The sequence below is a fragment of the Artemia franciscana genome, chromosome 19 (genome assembly GCF_032884065.1).
Source record: "Artemia franciscana chromosome 19, ASM3288406v1, whole genome shotgun sequence".
Classification (NCBI taxonomy): Eukaryota; Metazoa; Arthropoda; class Branchiopoda; order Anostraca; family Artemiidae; genus Artemia; species Artemia franciscana.
Window position 1 is genome coordinate 10358977 of NC_088881.1, and position 25170 is coordinate 10384146.

Genomic DNA, 25170 nt, shown 5'->3' on the forward strand with positions numbered 1-25170 from the left:
AATTAGGTTAAAAAAGGCTTTGAACGATGACGTTCACAGTTTCCCTTAATGCTACCTTTCTCGGATTATGCCTGTATTTTATGTGACACTTTTTGATAATTTTTTAGGCAGAATAGTTTTTTTTTCATTTGTTGTCGGTTAAGCGCTGCGTTATCTCTCCCTTGAAAAAAAGCTTCAATTCTCCCTAAAAAAAAGATGTTCAGTTTGGACACGGTGAGCAATAAATAGGCCTAATTTACTTCAAACAAGACAGTGACACCTACTCAATGTTTTAGATTAAAACCTCAGCCTGGAATTAAATCATATATTTGTTCTGTCATCTACTTCAAATACTGCAAACTTATTTATTTTTCTCTAATAAGAGAATGGAGTGAAGGTAGGAAAGCAGTGGTTAGAGACACTCAAAATAATGTTTCACATTGTTTTTGGAAATAATAATTTCGTTATTGATCAGATAGTGTTGATTTTAGCTTGCGTCAACAGGCCATAAGAAAATAAGCAGTGCATAAACAGTAACCTACAAGCAGTGCAACAAGTAAATTGGGTCTCCTATGGAGGAAAGAAACCTTACAGCAGGGGGTTAGTTTTTCTTAAGTTTCTTTAGAATGTTCTATAAGATGCAGCAACAAATTGGCTCTAGTCATTTAGCCCAAAAATTTGTAAAATTCAAATGTAAGGGACGTTTAATGATAAAATTTAATTTAAGCAAGAGACGCATCGCTGAGAATAGTAAAGGTAGGATCTAAAGAAGAAAGAAAAGAAGAATAAAGGGTAAAATAGAGAAGGAAAAAGTTATTTCAGCTTTTTGTTATCATTTAGTTCTATACCTTTCGTAATTATTGTGATTTCAGTAATATTACGAAAAAAAAGATAATTATCAACAACGAAGGAAGCCCTAAAAGTATTAATATTATTGCCGATCTTAAAAAAAAGTAAAAGATAAGAGCTTTTAATCTTAGCTTACAATTTATTGCAATATTCAGTTTTATACCTTTAGTAATTATTGTGATTTCAGTAAGATTTCGGAAAAAAAAGATAATTATCAACAACATAGGAAAACCCCTAGAAATGTTGATATTGTTTTCAATCTTAAAAAAAGTAAAAGATAAGAGCTTTTAATCTTAGCTTACGATTTATTGCAATAAATTCTACATAATAAGTCTTTATGATAAAAATAGGTAAATAGAAAAGGTCATGTTTTCCATAGTAAAAACAATAGTAAAAGCACGCGTGAAAGATTATGACATTTCAAACCCCTTAGAAGATTGGTCTTAAGGACACAGCCTTTGCGAAAATTTATAAAAGTAGGGTTGAAAGTACAGTTCGAGTCCCATATACCTATCTGATCAATCCCTCTACCGTTCTCTCTCCTCTCTGCCCAAATATGAGACTTTGTATTTTGTAGCACAATTGTTTTTTGTAGCACCCCTGATATTTTTATTCTTACTTTACATTTTTTATAGGAAACTGAGGCGCAATCGCACTTGAATCCACACGAAGCTGAAATTGCGCTAGGCCTTTCAAGGTACCTTATTCAACAGCGATATTTGCCTACTCAGATAACGATACTTACAACCTATTCGGGACAGTTGCATTTTCTGATGCAGGTGTGTTATTTTTTTCTTTTATATGATTTTATTTCTACTTGAAAGGAATTGAGATAAATTTCTAGTGTCTAAATAAACGGAGACATACGGGCTGGGCAAGAAACAAAATCCTCCTTGTGTTTTTATAAGTGCTGTTGAGAAAAGTCGGATATGAAATAATAAGAACTAGAACATTTTTAAGATTTTTTTTAGATTGCAATTATATATTTGTTTTTATCCAATAAAAGCTAATCGATGAAAGTTGTTATTGCCACCACACCCTGAACATCACTAAAATGTGAACAACATACGACTATTAAAGATTGTTTCGGACATTCAATTAAGATGAACACAAGTAAGGTGTCCATAGAAATCAAATAAACGATGTGTTAACCCTTAACTGGTCGTTTTTATGGCACTTGGTATTAACCAAGTGACATATAGCAATCGCCAATTCTGTCGGTCTGTCTGTCTGTCGGTCTGTCGGTCCCGGTTTTGATACTTTAGGCACTTCCAGGTAAGCTAGGACGATGAAATTTGGCAGGCGTATCAGGGACGGGACCAGCTTAAATTAGAAATAGTCGTTTTCCCAATTTGATCATTTGGGAGAGAGTGGGGGGCCGGTTAATTCGGAAAAAATAGAAAAATGAAGTATATTTAACTTATGAATGGGTCATGGGATCTTAATGAAATTTAATGTTTGGAATGATATTGTGTCTCAAAGCACTTATTTTAAATTTCGACCGGATCTGATGACATTGGAGGGAGTTGGAGGGGGGGAAACCTAAAATCTTGGAAAACACTTAGAGTGGAGGGATCGGGATGAAACTTGATGGGAAAAATAAGCACAAGTCCCAGATACATGATTGACATAATCGGGAAGAATCCGCTCTCTTTGGGGTAGTTAGGGGGGGGAGGTAATTCTGAAAAAATAGAAAAAATGAGGTATTTTTAACTTACGAACGGGTGATCGGATCTCAATGAAATTTGATGTTTAGAAGGATATTGTGTCTTAGAGCTCTAATTTTAAATCCCGACCGGATCTGGTGACATTGGGGGGGGGGGGGGGGTTGGGAGGGGGAAACCTAAAACTTGGAAAACACTTAGAGTGGAGGGATCGGGATGAAACTTGGTGGGAAAAATAAACACAAGTGCTAGATGCATGATTGACATAAACGGAACGGATCTGCTCTCTTTAGGATAGTTGGGGGGGGGGGGGGGTTATTTCTGAAAAGTTAGAAAAAATGAAGTATTTTCAACTTACGAACAGGTGATTGGATCTCAATGAAATTTGATATTTAGAAGGATATCGTGGCTCAGAGCTCTTATTTTAAACCCGACCAGATCTGGTGACGTAGGGGGAGTTGGGAGGGGGAAACCTAAAACTTGAAAAACACCTAGAGTGGAGGGATCGGGATGGAACTTGGTGGAAAAAATAATCACGAGTCCTAGATACATGATTGACGTAGCCGGAACGGATCCGCTCTCTTTGGGGTAGTTGGGGGAGGGGTTAATTCTGAGAAATTAGAAAAAATAAGGTATTTTTAACTTACGAACGGGTTATCGGATCTCAATTAAATTTGATATTTAGAAGGATATCGTGTCTCAAAGCTCTTATTTTAAATCCTGACTGGATCTGGTGACGTTGGGGGAAGTTTGGGGTGTGGGAACCTAAAATCTTGGAAAACGCTTAGATTGGAGGGATCGGGATGAAACTTGGTGGGAAAAATAAGCAGAAGTCTTACATACGTGATTTACATAATTGGAACGGATCTGATCTATTGGGGGGGGGGGGTTAATTCTGAAAAATAAGAAAAAATGACGTATTTTTAACTTACGAAGGAGTGATCGGATCTTCATGAAACTTCATATTTAGAAGGACCTTGTAACTCAGATTTCTCATTTTAAATCTCAACCGGATCAAGCGTAATTGGGGGGGGGGGGCAGTTGGGGGGGGGGCTTCCGGAAATCTTAGAAAATACTTAAAGCGGTGAGATCAGGATGAAACTGGATGGGAAGAATAAAAACCTGTCTAAGATACGTGACTGACATAACCGGACCGGATCTGTTCTCTTTGGTGGAATTAGAGGGGGGGGGGGGGTAATTTTGAAAATTGAGGTATTTGTAACTTGCGAAAGGGTGACCAGATCTTAATGAAATTTGATATTTAGAAGGACCTTATGCTTTACAGCTCTTATTTTAAATTCCGACCAGATCCTTTGACGTTGGGGGGAGTTGGAGGGGGAAACCGGAATTCTTGGAAAACGTGAAAATTGGGGTATTTTTATCTTACGAATAGCTGATCCGATCTTAATGAAATTTGATTTTTAGAAAGAATTCATGTCTCAGAGCTCTTATTTCAAATACCGACCAGATCGTTTGACATTGGGGGGAGTTGGAGGGGGAAATCTTGGAAAAACACTTGGAGTGTAGGAATCGGGATGAAGCTGGGTGGATAGAATAAACAAATGTCCTTGATGTGTGATTGACAGATTCGTACTGGATTCGCTCTCTTTGGGGGAGTTGGGGGGAGGGGTTCAGTGATTTGGCGAGTTTGGTGCTTCTGGACGTGCTAGGACGATGAAAATTGATAGGTGTGTCAGGGAGCTGCACAATTTGACTTGATAAAGTCGTTTTCCCAGATTCGACCATCTGGGGGGCTAAAGGGAGAGGAAAAATTAGAAAAAATTAGGTATTTATAACTTGCGAGTGGGTGATCGGATCTTAATGAATTTTGATATTTAGAAGGACATCGTGACTCAGAGCTCTTATTTTAAATCCTGACCGGCATTAAGCCTCTTATTTTCCTTTTTAAATCAATCTATTGATTCATAGAATTTTGTTAGAGCTCATACCATATGATCTCTTGGCTCTTAGCTCTTCTCGCCTCGTCACAAGTGCCATATGAGCTCTTAGCTCTTGTTTTTAACGTAACTGGTCGGGTGGGGTTTATATTTAACCCATAGCTAAAAACGCTTGTAAGTCAAAACTATTTCAGATAAGAACTTTTAATTTAGCTTTAATCAAATACAGAAATACATCAAATACAATATGTTTAACTTAAAAACGAATCATCTAGATACATTCCGGGCAAACACCCCTTTTTACACAAGCTGCAGACCCTAGTCGTCTTCTGGTAAACTGAACGAGGACAGAGACTGCAGTGCTGATTTTTGCTGCAAGAATGTGAAATTTTAGCGTCTGAACTACCTATAGACTCGATTCCAACAATATCGGACTCGAACTTTCAAAGCTCTTGAGGAAGGGAGTCCCAAGTGTGTGAAGATTTCTTGGCGCTGGATCACCTATTCTTGACTTCTCGTTGTGTTGACAAGTACTCCTGTGTTTACGCCAGCAATATCAAGTATTGCAAAGAAGATTGCAAGCAGCCAGCGCTGACAGCGACGGGTGGTTGTCTGATTTCTGATTTGACGGGTGTAGTTGGCTGATTTTTATCTAAACTGTCAACGTCAGATTTATTTGAGATATAAAACTCGACAATCTCTGGCTTGCCTGAGTTTGCATCTATCGTGTTTGTGTTGTGCATTGAAGAGATCAAAGCTACTGCTTTGCTTTGGTTAGGCACATACGGTACAATAGTGTTTTTCTGAGTAATGCCCAAGATTGAGGAGCCAGGCACACGATTCCTGTGCGGAAAAAACGCTGCTAGGAGCTCGTAAATATCAATTTCTTCTGGATCCCTTCCCCTGGGATAGTCGAGTAAATAACACTATTTGGTGCCAACTGAAGATAAAATTTGAATACGTAACTCACGGAATAACGTTTGCAGAAAATAATTATCGATTCCCATGAAGAGTTAAAACCGTGAATAGGGTTACTGGACAAAGGTTTGGGTGGAATGTGAAGTGACTGGGAGAGGCTATCCCCAAATGACTCTAGATCAGAGAAGAAAAATCCTGGTAACAGGGTCACAACTGGCCAAACAGCCAGTCTTTTGAGCGAACCGTCTATCATTCATGGCTCCCTAAAAGGACTCCTCCCCGAAAAAGACACCAAATCCCCCCTTAGAGTTGAAATGACCAATCTCAGATTTCTTCCCAAGCTTTTCGAATACAACCCGAAATTCTATATCTCCCCACTTTTCGGCAACCCGCTATAGGGTGTTCGATTCTATTTTATGATCATCTGTAATTTTTCTTAATAGGTCATGGACCTTTTTCTCCCTCCTAAGTTTTTTCATCTTACTGTAGTTTTGTAATTTTCTCAGTGGGTCTTTGACCTCTCTATTTCTCCTAAGCTAGTTTTCTAATTCTCCGAATTTTTCATTCTCCACAATTGCAGACTGAATTTGTAAATCACATTTCTTTTTTGCGTCTCTTATCTCTTCCTTAATTTCCTCCCATATTTTTTTTCCGCGAAATAAATCATCTTCAACTTTTAATTGCACCTTAGTATTCTTTTTCTTAGATTTCATTGTTCACTTATAGGCTTGATTTCCAAGTGGGACCTGGACCTTTTCGTTCCCACTAAGCTTTTTATTCTTCTTGCCATTTTGTAATTCTCAACAAATTTTGTTTTCCGCTACTGCAGACTAGATATGCCAATTTTGTTTCTTTTTAGCATTTATCTTTTCAATTCTACCTCCTCAAATTTTTCAATCGCGCAAATTAAATCATCATTTGTATTGGACTCTAGTGTCGACTATCTTTTCTCCCTTTTTGTTTCTTTTTTTTCCATAGTATTAAATAAACCTTCGTCAACTGGGAATTGAATTCTAACATTTTTTTTTTATATTGCACAAAAATATCTCCAATTTTACGAGAAAAAAGCGTGTACAATAAATTTCTTCTCATTTTCTCTGGCACATTGAGTGTTTCACCACATTGGTATGTACTTCTCGGTCTCTCATTTTCGGTAAAAATGTTCTTAAGTTTTCTGTTTTCTGAAAAATTTTCCCGAAAATCAATTTTGCACATCTTCTTATCAATATTATTGGCCTCGCCACTGCCACATTTCCCACCGTTAAAGAATTCGCTTTTAAGTGTAGGAGACTTCCGATATCCCCAAAATCTCCTCCTATTAAAACATCCACTGCAAGAGTACGTACTTAGCCTATTTTTACCGTTTTTCTCTGGAGTTTACCGCCCTTCTTTGCAATTTCTGTTCAAACCCAAGCAGACGGGCATTTGTGCTTATGTCTATAATAACATACTGTTGTAATCGTATCCCTGTGGTTTATTTTTGTCTTTCTATATGGTCCGTTCTCACAAAAGTTTGCTCACTCCCTGAATAAATTACCATTTTGGTCAATTTTCCGTTAAATTTTCCTTCTGTTTTATGTAATTTCAATAACTTGTCAATATTTCCTTTACTATGGGCTATAGCCCAACTTGTGCTTTTATTGGCTACTTTCTCATCTCGTATCATGGCAATTTTTAGAGAAAGGCTACGGGGAATCACATTTTACTGGATTAATAGCATTCCGAGCGGGAATATTGCGTATTTCGTTTTTTTTAATAAGAAGGCTTAGCCTCCCATTTTGTTTTATGGGCAGGTCCTCCTCCCCGCACAGTAAACTAATTAGTATGTTTTCCGTCTTGTCATTTAATGTCCGATAATTCTCATTTTATCGCAATTGATCTTTAGAGAAATTATGCTGGTGATCCGACGGTCTATAAGTTACTTGTGATAAATATTACTCTCCAGAATCGCCCAGCGAACTTCTTTTAGACTTTCTATGGTTTTTCTAACTTTTTGGCAATCTCTCTTAGAGTCTCAGAGGCCTCCATATTAGCCTTTCTAAGGATTTCTCTAATCCTTTCTAACTCCACTGTATCTCTTTTAATTTCATTTATTTTGGCCCGTATTTTTTCCATATCTTTATGGTCTTCTCTTTCGGCTACCTCTTCTCTTGTTTCCTCATCTTTCTCTTTCTTTTTTATTTTCTTCCTTTTTTGTGCTCTGGCTTTTCTTTCAGCTTCTAAACGTTCTTGTCTTTCCTCCTCTGTTTTCTCTTCTACTATTTTATGTCAAGTAGAGATGTATACTTTTTGTGTTTTAGAGTATTCTTCATTTAGTAAAAGATGCCTTCCAATAATTTAATATTATACTTTGTTAACACTTTTGTTTATCTCTTTGTAAGTTTGTGTCTCTTTTTCCATATTTCTTCATACTCTTCATGAGCGATATCTTACTCCCGAATAGAGGGGCAAGTCGAGTGTAATTCATATTCTAGATCCCGAAGGCTCTCTTCAGGGTTAACGAAATTTTCCTAAATTAACGTGTTTTTCTCCTGGAAACGTAACCCTTGAAGAATTTCTTATCCATGTTCTTCAACTCTTTCAACATTTTCCTTATAACTTTTTTTTTGGAATGACCTCCCTGGCCTTGTTAAAAGCTTCCAATTCCATCTGAAATGCCGCGTTTGTTGTTTTGCTAATTTTTTCTAAATTTCTTTATCGCTATGTTTCTCATAGATATCTTTGACCCTACCTAGAAATTAAATAAAAAAAAACTAGTTTTTTTAACTGAAAGTAAGGAGCGACATTAAAACTTAAAACGAACAGAAATTACTCCGTATATGAAATGGGTTGTCCCCTCCGCAGTCCCTCGCTCTTTACGCTAAAGTTTGACTCTTTGCCACAATTCTACTTTTTAAAACAATTAAAAACTTTAGCGTAAAGAGCGTGGGACTGCGGAGGGGACAACCCATTTCATATACGGAGTAATTTCTGTTCGTTTTAAGTTTTAATGTCGCTCCTTACTTTCAGTTAAAAAAACTAGTTTTTTTTATTTAATTTCTGAACGTTTTTGAATTAATGCATATTTGATTTTGGCTCTCCGCACATAAATTATTGAAATGAAATTAGTATATTAATTTTTTTTTGGCTAAATGGCTTTCTCTTAGTTTTGATCAGACGATTTTGAGAAATAAGGGGTGGGGAAGGATGCCTAGCTGCCCTCCAATTTTTCGGTTACTTAAAAAGGCTACTAGAACTTTTAATATTCAACGAACGTTTTTATTAGTTAAAAATATACGTAACTTAAGAATTAACTTACGTAACAAACTTTTATATTCTTATATTTTTATTATGTGTACGAGGAGGTTTGTACCCTCGTTAATACCTCGCTCTTTACACTAAATCGTAAGTTTTGTCCCAATTCTTTAAGAATTACCCCTGAATCAAAAAGGCCGTAGAATAAATAGTTGAAATCACTAAAAATATTTTAGCATCAAGAGCGAGGTATCTTTCTCCTCGTAAATACCTCGCTCTTTATGCTAAAGTATTTTTAGAACCCCTCATATGCGTAATAATCTCTGTTCGTTTTAAATTTCAATGCTATTCCTCACTTTCATTTGAAAAAACATTTTCATGTTTATTTTTTCATTGTTTTTTTTTATAGTAATGCTAGAAAATCCTGCGCCCTTTTCATTGAATTTTTCTTCCCCCGTGACATATTCCTCAAAAGGAAAGATTCTCCCACAAAGCCCTCTCCCATCAACCCCACCCCAAACCAAAAAATCCCCATGAAAACGTCTGTACACTTCCCAATAACCATTACTATATGTAAACACTGGTCAAAGTTTGTAACTTGCAGCCCCTCCCTCAGGGATTGTGGGGGAGTAAGTCATTCCCAAAGACATAGTTATTATGGTTTTCGACTATGCTGAACAAAATGGCTATCTTAAAATTTTAATCTGTTGACTTTTGGAAAAAAATGAGCATGGGAGGGGGCCTATTTGCCCTCCAATTTTTTGGTCACTTAAAAAGGGCACTAGAACTTTTCATTTCCGTTAGAATGAGCCCTCTCGCGACATCCTAGGACCACTTGGTCGATAAGATGACCCCTGGGGAAAAAAAAAAAAAACAAATAAATAAACACGCACCCGTGATTTGTCTTTTGGCAAAAAATACAAAATTCCACATTTTTTAGATAGGAGCTTGAAATTTTTGCTATAGAGTTCTCTGATATACCGAATGCGATAGTGTGATTTTCGTTAAGATTCTGTGACTTTTAATGGATGTTTCCCCCTTTTTTCCAAAATAGGGCAAATTTTCTCAGGCTCGTAACTTTTGATGACAAAGACTAAATTAATTGAAACTTAATATTTAGAATCAGCGTAAAAATTCGAATCTTTTGATGTATCTTTTAGCATCAAAATTCCGTTTTTTAGAGTTTCGTTTACTATTGAGCCGGGTCGCCCCTTACTACAGTTCCTTACCACGAACTGTTTGAAAAGAAAATAATTCGGTATTTCGGGGCTTCTGACATTATTACTCCTTTGCGGAAGTTAGGCTCAAAATTGAAAAAGGATTATATTTTTTCTCTGGGCCCCTTCCACCTCTTAGTTCGTTTATTTTCCCGTTAGTTTTCACCTGTTTTCGCTTTATAGTTGTGTTATCTCTTAGCAGTTCTTTCGTTAGTTGAGTTATGGTTGTGGTATATATGTTTTATCGCTCGTATAGTTGTGTTATTTTCAAATTATACTCCATAATAGAGAGGCTCCGGACACCCAGCATTGTATATTAAGCTCTTAATTTGACATTTTTTTCTAACGTGACCAGATTCGTCCTGCGCCCTTTTCATTGAATTTTTTTCCCCCATGGCATATTTCTCCAAGGAAAGATCCTCCCACATAGCCCCCTCCCTCAACCCTACCCCCAAAACCAAAAAAATCCCCCTGAAAACGTCTGTACACTTTCCAATAACCATTATTATATGTAAACACTGGTTGAAGTTTGTAACTTGCAACCCCTCCCCCAGGGGCTGTGGGGGAGCAAGTCATCCCCAAAAACATAGTTATTATGATTTTCGACTATGCTAAACAAAATGGCTATCTCAAAATTTTGATCCGTTGACTTTGGGAAAAAAATGAGCGTGGGAGGGGGCCTAGATGCCCTCCAATTTTTTTGGTCACTTAAAAAGGGCACTAGAACTTTTCATTTCCGTTAGAATGAGCCCTCTTGCGACATTCTAGGACCACTTGGTTGATACGATGACCCCTGGGAAAAAAAAAAACAAAAAAAAAAAAAAACAAATAAACACGCACCCGTGATTTGTCTTCGGGCAAAAAATGCAAAATTCCACATTTTTGTAGATAGGAGCTTGAAACTTCTACAGTAGGGTTCTCTGATACGCTGAATCTGATGGTGTCATTTTCGTTAAGATCCTACGACTTTTAGGGGGTGTTTCCCCCTATTTTCCTAAATAAGGCAAATTTTCTCAGGCTCGTAACTTTTGATTGCTAAGACTAAACTTGATGAAACTTATATATTTAAAATCAGCATTAAAATGCGATTCTATTGATGTAGCTATTGATATCAAATTCAATTTTTTAGAGTTTTGGTTACTATTGAGCCGGATCGCTCCTTACTACAGTTCGTTACCACGAACTGTTTGATTTGTCATTATTCAATATGTTTGAACGAGGAACTGTGTCTGAACTTCTATCTCTGACCGACATTGTTTCAAAATTCAGCTGACATCCAAATACTTCTTCAATCTAAATGAAAATACTCTCTCGAATGTCAAACTTCCGTTCTTTCGTAAAACTTGATATAACTCAGTTTGCTGATTCTTTTCGCAAGCTAATTAGTTTCCTCATATAAACGCAAAATTTGTTTTTTTTTCTAACTAGTCAACGCCCATTCAGGTCTTCGTAATCAAACAGTTCTTGGTAACGTGGTTATTTTAGATAATAGGGACAAACACCCGCTAAAAGTCATAGAATCTTATCGAAAATCACACCATCAGATTCAGCGTATCAAAGAACCCTGTTGTAGAAGTCTCAAGCTCCTATCTACAAAATGTGGAATTTTGTATTTTTTTTTTTCAGAAGGCAGATCACGGATGCGTGTTTATTTGTTTGTTTTTTTTCGTTTCCCAGGGGTGATCGTATCGACCTCTGGTCCTAGAATGTTGCGAGAGGGCTCATTCTAACGGAAATCAGAAGTTCTAGTGCCTTTGTTATGTGACCAAAAAAACTGGAGGGCACCTAGGCCCTCTCCCACGCTAATTATTTTCCCAAAGTCAACGGACCAAATTCTGAGATAGCCATTTTATTCAGCGTAGTCGAAAAACTTTATAACTATGTCTTTGGGGACCACTTACTCCCCCACAATCCCCGTGGGAGGGGCTACAAGTTACAAACTTTGACCAGTGCTTACACATAGTAATAGCTATCGGGAAGTGTACAGACCTTTGCAGGGGGACTTTTTGGTTGGGGGAGGGGTTGAGAAGAGAAGGGTATGTTGGGGGAACTTTCCATCGAGGAATTTGTCATGGAAGAAGAAAATTTCCATGAAGGGAGAGCAGGATTTTCTAGCATTATTAAAAAACAAAAAATGAAAAAATAAATATTTAAAAGTTTTTTTCAACTGGAAGTAAGGAGCATTATTAAAACTTAAAACGAACAGAAATTATTACGCATATGAGGGGCTCACCTTCTCCTAATACTTCGCTCTTTACGATAAAGTTTTTTTAGTAATTTCAACTATTTATTCTACGGCTTTTGTGATTGAGGGGTCATTCTTAATGGGCTGGGACAAAATCCAAGCTTTAGTGTAAAGAGCGAGGTACTGACGAGGGAGTGAACCCCCTCATATATGTAATAAAAACATGAGAATACAAAAGTTCGTTACGTAAGCTAATTTAAAAGTTACGTATATATTTTACTAATAAAAGCATTCGTAAAAAATTAAAAGTTCTAGTTGTCTTTGACAAAGGAGTGACATCAAAACTTAAAACGAACCGAAATTACTTTGTATATGAAAGGGGCTGGTCCTTCCTCAACGCCCCGCTCTTTACGCTAAAGTTTTTTACTGTTTTAAAAAGTAGAATTGAGAAAAAGTGTCAAACTTTAGCGTAAAGTGCGGGGCGTTGAGGAGGGACTAGCTTCTTTCATATATGAAGTAATTTCTGTTCGTTTTAAGTTTTAATGTCGCTCCTTACTTTCAGTTAAAAAAAAAACTTGTTTTTTTTTAAATTTAATAGAACCATAAAGTCTGGAGCTGGCTCTTCGAGCGGATGACGTCGTTCTTTATAGGGTTTTGGAGTTATATAGCAATATTCTTCAAGATCGTCAGCAATTTTATCCATGGCCTCCACTTCACGCCTCCTTAATTCATATTTTCATCTGGTCTTTACTTACCTTATATTCCTTTTATATTCATATGATTTATCGCCCGGATACTTCCTACACAAGCCCCTTCTCATCTCTATAAACTCAAAGCATTTTGACTAATATTCTTAGCAGCGTTTCTCAATTTACTCTCTGAGACACCATTTGCTTATTTTTAAATCACAAAAATTTACAAAATTTACATCCTTGTCTTACATTGCCTGATTTCAGACTCTTTAGTTTAAATGAGAAAAACCCAGGGCTCCTTTTAAAAGTATGACGTCATTTATCATCTTGTATACAAAGATGCCTTTGTTGTGTCAAAATGATTCTATTTAAATTTTATTTTTTTTAGACATTAAACGAAAATCAAGTTTTTTTTAAATGAAAGTAAGGAGCGACATTAAAACTTAAAACGAGCAGAAATTACTCCGTATATGAAATGGGTTGTCCCCTCCCCAATCCCTCGCTCTTTACGCTAAAGTTTGACTCTTTGGCACAGTTCTACTTTTTAAAACAATTAAAAGCTTTAGCGTAAAGAGCGAGGGATTGGGGAGGGGACAACCCATTTCATATACGGTGTAATTTCTGTTCGTGTTAAGTTTTAATGTCGCTCCTTACTTTCATTTAAAAAAACCTGTTTTTTTTTTAATATCTGGATCTTTTTTAATTAATGCATTTTTTTTTATCTTTGCTCTCCCCGCATAAATAATTAAACGAAATTTACATATTAATTTTTTTGGGGCTAAGTTGCTTTTTAATAGTTTTAATCGGAAGATTTTGAAAAAAAAGGAGGAAGAGAGGAGGCCTACTTGCCCTCCAATTTTTTGATTACTTGAAAAGGCAACTATAACTTTTAATTTTTTACAAACGTTTTCATAAGTAAAAAATATACGTAACTTACGAATTAACTTACGTAGCAAACTTCTATATTCGTATGTTCTTATTGCGTATATGAGGGGGCTCACCCCTCGTCGATACCTCGCTCTTTACACTAAAGCTTAAATTTTGTCCCAATTCCTTAAGAATGACCCCTGAATCACGAAGGCCGTAGAATAAATAGTTGAAATTACTAAAAATACTTTAGCGTAAAGAGTGAGGTATTACGAGGAGGTAAACCCCTCATATGCGTAATAATTTCTGTTCGTTTTAAATTTTAATGCTGCTCCTCACTTTCAGTAGAAAAAACTTTTCATATTTATTTTTTAATTTGTTTTAATAATGCTAGAAAATCCTGCGCCTCCTCTATTGAAAGTCTCTTCCCCAATAAAACGTTCCTCCATTGAAAGATCCTCCCACTTAACCCCCCCTTCAACTCTCCCCCCAAACCAAAAAAAATCCCCCTGAAAACGTCTGTACAATTCTCAGTAACCATTACTATATGAAAACACAGGTCAAAGTTTGTAACTTGCAGCCCCTCCCACGGCGACTGTGGGGGAGTAAGTCACCCCCAAAGACATAGTTATAAGGTGTTTCGACTACGGCAAATAAAATGGCTATCTCAGAATTTTGATCCGGTGACTTTGGGGAAAAAATTGAGCGTGGGAGGGGGCCTAGGTGCCCTCCAATTTTTTTGGTCACTTAAGAAGGGCACTTGAACTTTTAATTTCCGTTAGAATGAGCCCTTTTGTGACATTCTAGGACCACTGAGTCGATACGATCACCCCTTGGGGAAAAAAAAAACAAAACAAAAAAACAAATAAACACGCATCCGTGATTTGTCTTCAGGCAAAAATGCTAAATTCTACATTTTTGTAGATAAGGGCTTGAAAATTCTACTGTATGGTTCTCTGATACGCTGAATCTGATGGTGTGATGTGACCCCCCTATTTTCTAAAATTAGGCAAATTTCCTCAGGCTCGTAACTTTTGACGGGTAAGACTAATCTTGATGAAACTTATATATTTAAAATCAACATTAAAATGCAATTCTTTTGATGTAACTATTGGCATAAAAATTACATTTCTTAGAGTTTTGGTTACTATTGAGCCGGGTCGCTCCTTTCTACTGTTCATTACCACGAACTGTTTGACAGAAGTGTGTAAATGCCACAAAAATAAGCCTATTGAAGTAAAACACATTTTTTAGCGCGAAATAATAGAACAATAGTCTCATTTTTCTCTATGATTTACGTTCCTAACATTTTGTTTTAAATTTTATCAGTGTTTTCTTTTTTAGTTGAGAAAATGGAATTTAGAGTCATTGGGTAAAGCCCGGATAACAGCAGTTGACAATTTTCAAGACGATAAAATTATATAATCCCGGTTCCCAACCCAATCACTCTGAACCCAACCATCAGTTTATAGTGTTTTCGAAGCGCTAACCCATTGGAAAGAAGTCCTCTTGCAATCCTAGTGCCTTCAAAATCACTATGCTTGCATTAACAATCGCCAAAAGGCCTCTCGCTGGTAGTTGGATGATGTTCTTGTGGCAGTCAAACGTTAATTCAAAAATCCTTTTTGTTTGGGGCTATGAAAAACAGGATTTATGTTGCTTTATCTCGTGCTAAACATGGTCTTTTTATTGTTGGTAGTATAGCCAGCTTGGACACAAAGTGTGTCCAATTAAAAAAAAATTAAGATCACTGTATTTTTTTAACGATTTTTAAAGTTAGCTTGCAAGGATATAATATAACAAAAAAGACATTTATTTATTACTTTTAATGATAATCCAATTTTTACCATTTTCTCTTCATAGTAAAGGGTCAGTTATTGTTAGGGTTATCCTTTGCCCTTATATCTTTCCAATTGTATTATTCACAGTTTATTAATGTTTATTACTCTTAGTGGTACCCTGATATTCATTCTACATCATACTGTCTCTGATTTTTGTCTTTAGTGTTTTTGTGTGTATAGTTTAAGTTTAACAAATTTTAGTTTGTAAATTCAACAGTATTTTTTTTTTAGTTGAGAAAACGTAGTTTCGAGTCATTGGCTAAAGTTCGGATAACAGTTGTTGACAATTTTCAAGGAGAAGAAAACGATATCATCGTATTGTCTCTTGTTCGGTCAAACGTAGATTCGAAGATCGGTTTTTTGGCTATAGAAAACAGAATTTGTGTTGCTTTATCTCGTGCTAAACATGGTCTTTACATCATTGGTAATATGGACAGCTTGGACACAAAAAGTAAAATATGGCAAAGCATCCGTACATCTTTAAATGACAAAAATCAGATTGGTAATGGTTTCGAACTTATTTGTCAGGTTAGTAAAATATAGAACTTGGTTTCCACCTTGGTTTTCTCCAAAAATATTTTTTTGGAATTTCTAATTCAAATAGGTTATTCTCGAAAGGTTGAAAGTTGCATGCTATTTTTGTGTAAATTTCAACTTTTTTTCGTTCTCTTATATTTTTCTCTCTTATGTATATAGATGTATGAGTGGTTGAGTGGGTGTGTCTTCAGACATATGTGGATTGCGGTGACGTGTCTATTTTCATCAGATTTTCAACATTTACCATTCGTTTGGAGGGGGGGGGGGGGTCCTTATGAAATTGGTAGAAACCCAGTAAGTTAAAAATGAATAGTACAAAAGGTGCATAATTTATTTTGAAAACAAGGCGACTGCTAATTGTCTGAGTTTTTGATACCACTGTAAAGACCGATCTTGTGGTTGGTCTTTAACCAATAATCAGCGATTCGTTATTTGAAGTCAAACTGATTTTGAAATTGTTTCGGATAGGCTAATTTGAAGAACATAATTTAACTTTTTCTAATAGCATATCTGAAACTCGTCATGTGTCTCGATTTGGGGGAGGGGGATATGACTTGAAAATGTATTTAAGGTTAAAGTTCATGTTCCGCGTGAAATATTTAATTTAATGCCAAGCCTACAGGTATAATTTTTTAAAGTTTAAAAGTTTTTCTTACAGGTTTTTCACTACAGGTTTAACAGTGAATCATTGGATTCACTTTTAGTTTCGGACTTATCCATTTATCAAGCCATGGTTTTGATATTACTTTTATCTTTTCTTATACAATGATCTAAACTAGAATAAAAATAGTAGGATATTGCTGTTTTTGCATATTTTTTTTATGTCTCTTCAGCGTGCTTTTCATTGTTAAAAAAAATACATGGAAAAGTACATGGAAAAACGGAGTCTCAGCTATCGATTGAGCGTAAAATTGTTGTCTAATGCTAAAATATGAAAATCTAAGGATGATAAAAAATGACATATCAAAAACCTGCACAAGCAAAATAAACGTTAACGTTTGGGTCGTTAGTGGGGCTTTTGAAATTGTTTACGCTTTAGGTAGACGTTGATAAACGAACAGAAATTAAATAAAGAAAACAAGTTTTTAAATGAAAATAGTGAAAGACAATAACACTTAAAACGAACACATATCATTCTCTATATCAGGAGACACCCACCACTGTTAGCCCCTAGAAAAGGTAACGTAACATTGTTTTTCATACCGAAAGGCCATATGTGATTTTTTAAAATTTGTAAAATGGTTGTCGAAAACCGCTTGCTAATCTGTTTTCAAAGAGAGAGAGGGATAGGGAATGTGTGTTCAATCACACTTCGGTATCTTTATCTATATTGTCCTACTGATTCTATATTTGAAAATACTTTAATAAACACTTTTTGGTGATTACTTTAGAAGTTGTAAAAATAAACTTCTTTCATCATATTTTGTCTTCTATTTAGGGGCTTTTAAAAGGAATCATTCTCTATCCATAATACATGTCTATTAACATGCTATTCAATAAGTATTACACAGATTGCCATAGATTAAACAAATGAAGGATGGCAAATTGTCACAGATCTTCCTCATCAGCCAACCTTCTAGGGGCAAACAAATTAGCAGGTCGTACCTGAATGGGCTGGGAAGATTTCATAAGGAAATATTCAAGGGAATTGAGAACTTATTGGGAGAGTGAACAGAAGATTGCTTTGAATAAATTGGGTGTATAGCTCTCTTGGGCTCAGGTGGTTTGGTGATGCAGTGAGTTGTTCGAAGTAGAAGTAGTAGTAGTAGTTTAGACGACAGGAATATTATTTTAAAAGCGATTTATTTTTACTTTTAGGTTCATGGGACCATCACAACTATCGAAAAAGGAGATGATTTCATCAAAGTCATTGAGGGAGGTTGTATGGAAAAATGTAATACCCCACTTCCTTGCGGTCATATTTGTACAGGTGTTTGTCACGTCAGTGACAGAGAGCACGTGAAAAAGCAATGTACAATGAAATGCGAAAGGTTCCTTTGCAGCCATAATCATATGTGCGACAAAATTTGCTTTGAAGAATGTGGAAAATGCTTTGTTAAAGTCGAAAAGAGCTTACCATGTGGTCATGGTGCTACAATGAAGTGCCATGTAGACCCTAATCTGTATAGTTGCAAGCAAATTGTTGATAAGGTTATACCCGATTGTGGTCACGTGGGTAAAGTACGCTGTTCAGCCAAACCGGAGGGATGCTGCGAAAGGCCATGTGATTTTCGCCTAGATTGTGGTCACTCATGTCCCAAAACGTGTCATCCAAGCGTAAGTCTAATACTTTATCCTAGTGTCTTTTTCTTATGAGAGGAACTAATGCAAATAGCTTAGGAACAGACATTTTATTGGTCCATTGAATTGAAGGATAAAATGAGAATATAAAACAATTTTGGTTATTGCCAATTGCCGCGGTTATTGCCTCGTTGAGATGAAAATTTGTAAGTACTGAATGGTTTCTTACACTTACAGGTGATATGCACCAACTGAGGGTATAAGTAAATGTAAATACATGACTTGAATGTAACTCCAATTACAACGTTGAAAATACCAGCGCCGAGAGAACGCAGATTCCATTTCACTTGAAAATTTGGACAGTCGCTCCTCGCTAGGGAAAAATGTAGTATGTTGTTGCCTCTTCTTTTCGCCCCTCAAAGCCAGGGGGCAATAAACTCGACACACCAACAAGTTTGAACCCAAAAGATGCAGAATGAATAGATTCAGTAGTTCTTTTATTCCTTTTCATATGGAATAAAAGAACAGAATGTCATTAATCATGCTTAGTTTGTTTCCCCCCCCCCCTTTTTGTTGTTGTAAGAGATAGCGTTATTTTGATGAGGCTCTTACTATTACTACGAAAACTATTTTTAGATAAATGAAACTGAATTTGAATCTATTGTAACACAGTCTGAATTTCGATTTCTTTACATCATTGTCTTAAAAAAAAAATCCTCATTCAGCTAATTGCTTTGTTCTTGCCCGAGAATGTAAGGCCCTGTGTTAGTTTGTGGAGTAGTTGGTCTTAATTAGCGTTTAATCAAACAGTTCGTGGTAACGAATTGTAGTAAGGAGCGACCCGGCTCAATAGTAACCGAAACTCAAAAAAATTGAATTTTGATACCAATGGTTTCATAAAAACAATTGTATTCTTATGCTGATTTCAAATATATAAGTTTCATCAAGTTTAGTCGTATCCATCAAAAGTTAAAAGCCTGAGAAAATTTGCCTTATTTTAGAAAAAAGGGGGAAACATCCCCTAAAAGTCATAGAATCTTAACGAAAATCACACCATCAGATTCAGCGTATCGAGCACCCTACCGTAGAAGTTTCAAGCTCCCATCTACAAAGATGTGGAATTCTGTATTTTTTGCCAGAAGACAGATCACAGATGCGTCTTTACTTGTTTTTTTTGTTTCCCAGGGGTGATAGGTATCGACCCAGTAGTCCTAGAAAGTCGCAAGAGGGCTCATTCTAACGAAAAATTAAAAGTTCTAGTGCCCTTTTTAAGTGACCAAAAAATTGGAGGACACCTAGACCACCTCCCACGCTCATTTTTTTCCCAAAGTGACCGGATCAAAATTTTGAGATAGCCATTTATTTTCAGCCTTGTCGAAAAACCTAATAATTATGTCTTTCGGATGACTTAATCCAACACAGTCCCCGTGGGAGGGGCTGCAACTTACAAACTTTGACCATTGTTTACGTATATTAGGGTTATTGGGAAGTGTAGAGACGTTTTCAGGCGGACTTTTTCGTGTTGAGGGGGTGAGTGGGTAAGGGGGAAGGGGGCTACCTGGGATGATTTTCCATGTAGGAATTTGTCATGAGGAAAAAGAATTTCCATGAAGGGGCATAAGGATTTTGTAGCATTATTTAGAAAAAAAACAATGATAAAATAAATAAAAAAAAGTTTTTTTCACCTGGAAATAAGGAGCAGCATTAAAAACTAAAACGAACAGATATTATTACATATATAAGGGGGTTCTTCTCCCTCCACAATACCTCGCTCTTTATGCTAAAGTATTTTTAGTAATTTCAACTGTTTACTCTACGGCCTTTCTTAACAAATTGGGACAAAATTCAAACTTTAGTGGAAATAGCAAGGTATTGACGAGAGGGTGAACCCCCTCATATATGTAACAAAAAAAAAATACAAATATAGAAGTTGGTTACGTAAGTTAATTCGTAAGTTAAGTATATTTATTACTAATGAAAATGTTCGTAACAAAATAAAAGTTCTTGTTGCCTTTTTATGTAACCGAAATTGGAGGGCAACTAGGCCTCCTCCCTCACCTTTTTTCTATCAAAATCGTCCGATCAAAACTATGAGAAAGCCAGTTAGCCAAACAAAAAAAAAAATAATATGCAAGTTTTGTTTTAATTATTCATATCCGGTGAGCCAAAATTAAAGCATGCATTAATTAAAAAACGTTCAGAAATTCAAAAAAAAAAAGTTTTTTCAACTGAAAGTAAGGAGCGACATTAAAACTTAAGACGAACAGAAATTATTTCGTATATGAAAGGAATTGTCCCCTCCTCAACGCCTCCCTCTTTACGCTAAAGTTTTTAATGTTTTAAAAAGCAGAGTTGTGAGAAAGAGTCGAACTTGAGCGTAGAGAGTGAGGCGTCGAGGAGGGCGCTACCCCTTTCGTATACGGAGTAATATATGTTTGTTTTAAGTTTTAATGTTGCTCCTTACTTTCAGTTGAAAAAACTTTTTTTGTATTTAATAGTAATAAGAATCCTTAACTTTTAGCAATGACCTGAGTAAGGTGAATTGTGCTAATAATATTTAAATAAATCTTAATTATTCAAATTCAGGTTTGGAACTTTTTGGTTTCAAACGGAAGAAGGGCATGGTCTTTTGTAATTGGCGTGGTCGTAAATATTAAAGGTGAGAAGGACAATGATCTTGCCCGATTGCCTTATTTCTTTTCCAATTTCGCCCCGCCATTTCATAGCTATGTCTACTTATCGCCGATTTCCAGTAGCTTTCAGGAGTGAGAATAAGAAGCGGCAGTCCAAATTAGACCTTGGAAACATGCCTCAGATGGGCTAAATGCATGTTCTGGGGTCCCAAAATCAAGTTACTGATAATTGATTCTATATTCAGGTCAATAATCTTATTATTGTTATCAATACTATTTTTCTAGTTGATCTTTGAGACAGTTTTGTGAAAAATTATTTTCATTTTAGGAAGACCCCGAACATGTGAAAGTTGTCTGCATGAAGCCGTGTGAAAGAAAAAATGACCATTGTAAGAGAAATCACCCTTGTCGCCGTGTATGTTCGGAAGAATGTGGCTCCTGCACTGAGACAATTCTCTTTGAGCTCTCATGTGGCCACAAAACTAAGATACCCTGTGGTAAAAACATCGATGCATATAAATGTCCAGTCAAGGTGAAAAAGACCATAGAAGAATGTAAACACACGCTGGAAGTCTCTTGTCATATTACCCCTGGAAAAGACGAGTGTAAAGTAGGTGGAAATTTATTTGTATTAGCATTTTCAAGCATATTTGTTTGAAACACATCTTAATTAGTGTCCTGATTTGCCTCATTTGGCTAATCGGGGTTGCAGGGATAGCTAGTAACCTTGTAAGAGACGATCAGGTCCCATAATAAGAAATACAATAGCCCATAGCTTCTAAAAATAGAGTTAGATGAAAACAAGAAGTACACTATTAGAACCATCTTTTCCAAAATCCCTATATAGGAAACTTACCGTCCCTTGGCTTGAACAACGAGGAAATTGGCTTGGAAATCAAGAAAAGTGGCTGAAACCACGATGTTCTTCGTATATGTTCGAAGAAAAGATGATGTTCTTCGTCTTTTTTTCTTTCTTTTTTTCTTTTCCTCCGCAGCTAGCACTGGACCATCGTGGAGTGTTGTTTAATGGCTCATTTCAAAGGAAATTCCCGATCTAGTGCCCTTTGTAGATAAAACAGTTGTTTTGAGATTATATTAAAAGACAAACTATAGCCCGTAGCCCAACTAAGTAATGCTAAGAAGTAACCATAGGTTTTCGAAAAAAGAATGAAGTTGGAGTAGACAACTATAAGATAAGTCTATCACATCTTGGTATTGAAAAAAAGATACTTGTTTACAGGTTCGTTATCGCTATTGCTAATGCCTCTTCTCATAAGTGTAAATTTACAGAATGAATTTTTTCTGTAAATATACCAAAAAGGCCGTTTTCTCAACGAGAAGAACCCCCAAAAAGTATGTTTCAAGATCTGGGGGTAAGACAAGACAAATCTAAAAGGAAATCTTCTCCCCTTACCACTCAGTTAGCGCCCCTACCTCTTTTAATCTTTTTATATCTACTAATAAGAAACGAACTAAAGGAGTGGCTTCTTCTGGTTTATTCGTTTATTCATATTTTCACCTTATTACTGAAGCAATACCCGTTTGCACATTTGGAATGGCTGTTATTCAAAAGTAGTGTACGCCTCCAGTAGTGTCCTCTTCTAATCTTCCCGTGTCTACTAATTGGGACATTTATAAGGGAAGAGTCTGCATGACCTCTTCTAATCGTATTATGTATGAAAGGGTGGCCGCGGAAAATGTTTTCAGGGGGTCAGACAACAGAATAGCTGTGGGGTAGGGCACAGGAAATATATTTTAGGATACATGTTCTTACGAGTAAGTTTATTTTTAAATGCATTAAAAAAAATGTCAAATAAAAAAGTAACTAAATGTGCATGCAAAATGAAACAAAATTAAGCAAATTTTAAATGGTGAAGATTCCTGACAAAAGGATCAATCCATTTAATCTATAATATATTTAGTTATTATGCAGAATAATTCATTTAACTTTAGTCCAGTATGTCCCAACTCTAGAGCAAAAGAAAATCACACTCAAACCAAAATTATGGCGAGATTCATTTTCCCCCAAGGTTACAACAGTTGTAGACTAGTCTTAATGCAATTTCCAAAGCCTTAGAATAGGCTACAGAAGGAATAGAGATAGGAACTTAAAAACGGCGTCTATGGAGATATTTAAGGCTCTGATTTCATTCCTGGATGATGCATTATCAACCCCTTGGTCATCAAATACCTAAGATCTTAAAAGCGCCTAAAGTGGGGTTTTGCGAAGATCTTCACAGTCCTCTGGGCCCATATTTACACCTCACTCTGCTTTCATAGATGCCTCATCTTAGTTTTATAATGGCCATGTAAAATATACCTCTTTCATAACAGGTTAATTCTCCTCCTTGAACTGAAATCCCTTACATCTTTGGACATTTGAAAAAAAAATACAAAATAGCGAAAAAAACACTAATTTAAATTTATAATTTAGCTGTCACATTGAGCCTGTTTCTGTCGATGCTTAAATTTAACCAAATAAAATGAATAGGTTAAAATAAAATTGTTTTACTGCCTCTTTATACATTTATCTGAAGACTCTTGGAGGGATAGAGGTTTGGGTATTAAAATGTGCTCTTTTAGGCATAGCTATCATCATGATAGCTAATGTGTAATTCCATACCACTAAACGAAAGTCTATAAAAAAAAATGAAGTTAACATAGTTGAATCTAGTACTGCCACCATGCGGCATTACTTCCTTTGCAGCTGGGAAGCATAAAACATAGTTTTTTTGTACTTTTAAATCGATTAGCTTATCAGACTTTCAAATTGATTGCAAATTGGTTCTATTAGTGGTAAAGTCGTAGTTTGGTTTCATGAAAGGAACTTTTAATTTATATTCGAATAAAATCCCTCCCAATTATCTAGGACACTTTATCTGATGCGCTCATCCCTGGAAAAAAGCGAATAAACAGGCATTCATGATCTTACTTACGAAAAAAAATTTTGCATTTTGTAGATGCAGCTTGAAACCTGTAAAGCGGGGTTTGCTAATATGATGAACCTAATAAAGCGATTTTCGCTAAGATCGCTTGCTTTTATGGTCACTTCTAGGAATGAAACAAAAACAAATAAACGCGCACCCACGATCTTTCTTCTGGGGAAATTTTTTTTATAAATTCTGCATTTTGTAGATTGCTGCTTGAAACCTTCAAAGTCGGGTTTACTGATATGATGAATCAGATAAAGCGAGTTTCGCTAAGATTGCTTGCTTTTATGGTCACCTATGAATATGAAACAAAAACAAATAAATGTGTATCCAAAATCATTCTTCTATAAAATTCCACGTCTTTTAGATTCGAGCTTGAGACATCTACGGTAGTGTTCTCTGATATGATGAATCTAATGAAGTGATTTTCTTTAAGATCTACTTTTTTGGGGGTGTTTCGCTTTTTTCTGAAAATCCTGCAAATTTTCCCAGATTTGCTGGGTAACAATAAACTCAATGAATTTTATACATTTAGAGTAAAAAGCGTGTTCTGATGAATAGCCAATTGTCATCAAAATTCCGTTTTTAGTTTTGGTGAATAAATATTGGGGTCCCGCCAGGAATTTTATGGCACTTGGTATTAACCAAGTGACATATAGCAATCGCAAATTCTGTCGGTCTGTCGGTCCCGGTTTTGCTACTTTAGGCACTTCCAGGTAAGCTAGGACGATGAAATTTGGCAAGCGTATCAGGGACTGGACCAGATTAAATTAGAAATAGTCGTTTTCCCGATTTGACTATCTGGGGGGGAGTGGGGGCCGGTTAATTCGGAAAAAATAGGAAAAATGAATTATTTTTAACTTATGAGCAGGTGATGGGACCTTAATGAAATTTGATGTTTGGAATGATATTGTGTTTCAGAGCTCTTATTTTAAATCCCGACCGGATCTAATGAGATTGGGGGGAGTTGGAGGGAGGAAACCTAAAATCTTGGAAAACACTTAGAGTGGAGGGATCGGGATGAAACTTGATGGGAAAAATAAGCACAAGTCCCATATACATGATTGACATAATCGGAACGGATCCACTCTCTTTGGGGTAGTTAGGGGGGGGGGTGTAATTCTGAAAAATTAGAAGAAATGAGGTATTTTTAACTTACGAACGGGTGATCGGATCTCAATGAAATTTGATGTTAAGAAGGATATCGTGTATTAGAGCTCTTATTTTAAATCCCGACCGGATCTGGTGACATTGGGAGGGGGTTGGGATGGAGAAACCTAAAACTTAGAAAACACTTTAGAGTGGGGGAGGGGGAAAACTAAAACTTGAAAAACACTTAGAGTGGAGGGATCGGGATGAAACTTGGTGGGAAAAATAATCACGAGTCCTAGATACATGATTGACATAACCGGAACGGATCCGCTCTCTTTGGGATAGTTGGGGGAGGTGTTAATTCTGAAAAATTGGATCTGGTGACATTGGGGG

General features: G+C 36.2%; 1 protein-coding gene across 1 annotated transcript in view; it reads left to right on the plus strand.

Annotated features, from left to right (window-relative positions):
* LOC136039064 (NFX1-type zinc finger-containing protein 1-like) overlaps positions 1-25170 on the plus strand; it is a 68393-nt gene that overhangs the window by 32299 nt on the left and 10924 nt on the right. The window contains exons 7-10 of the mRNA XM_065722549.1: positions 1464-1607; positions 15576-15872; positions 17700-18158; positions 21084-21365. Of these exons, the coding sequence (XP_065578621.1) occupies positions 1464-1607; positions 15576-15872; positions 17700-18158; positions 21084-21365 (1182 nt within the window). The remainder of the gene's footprint in view (positions 1-1463; positions 1608-15575; positions 15873-17699; positions 18159-21083; positions 21366-25170) is intronic.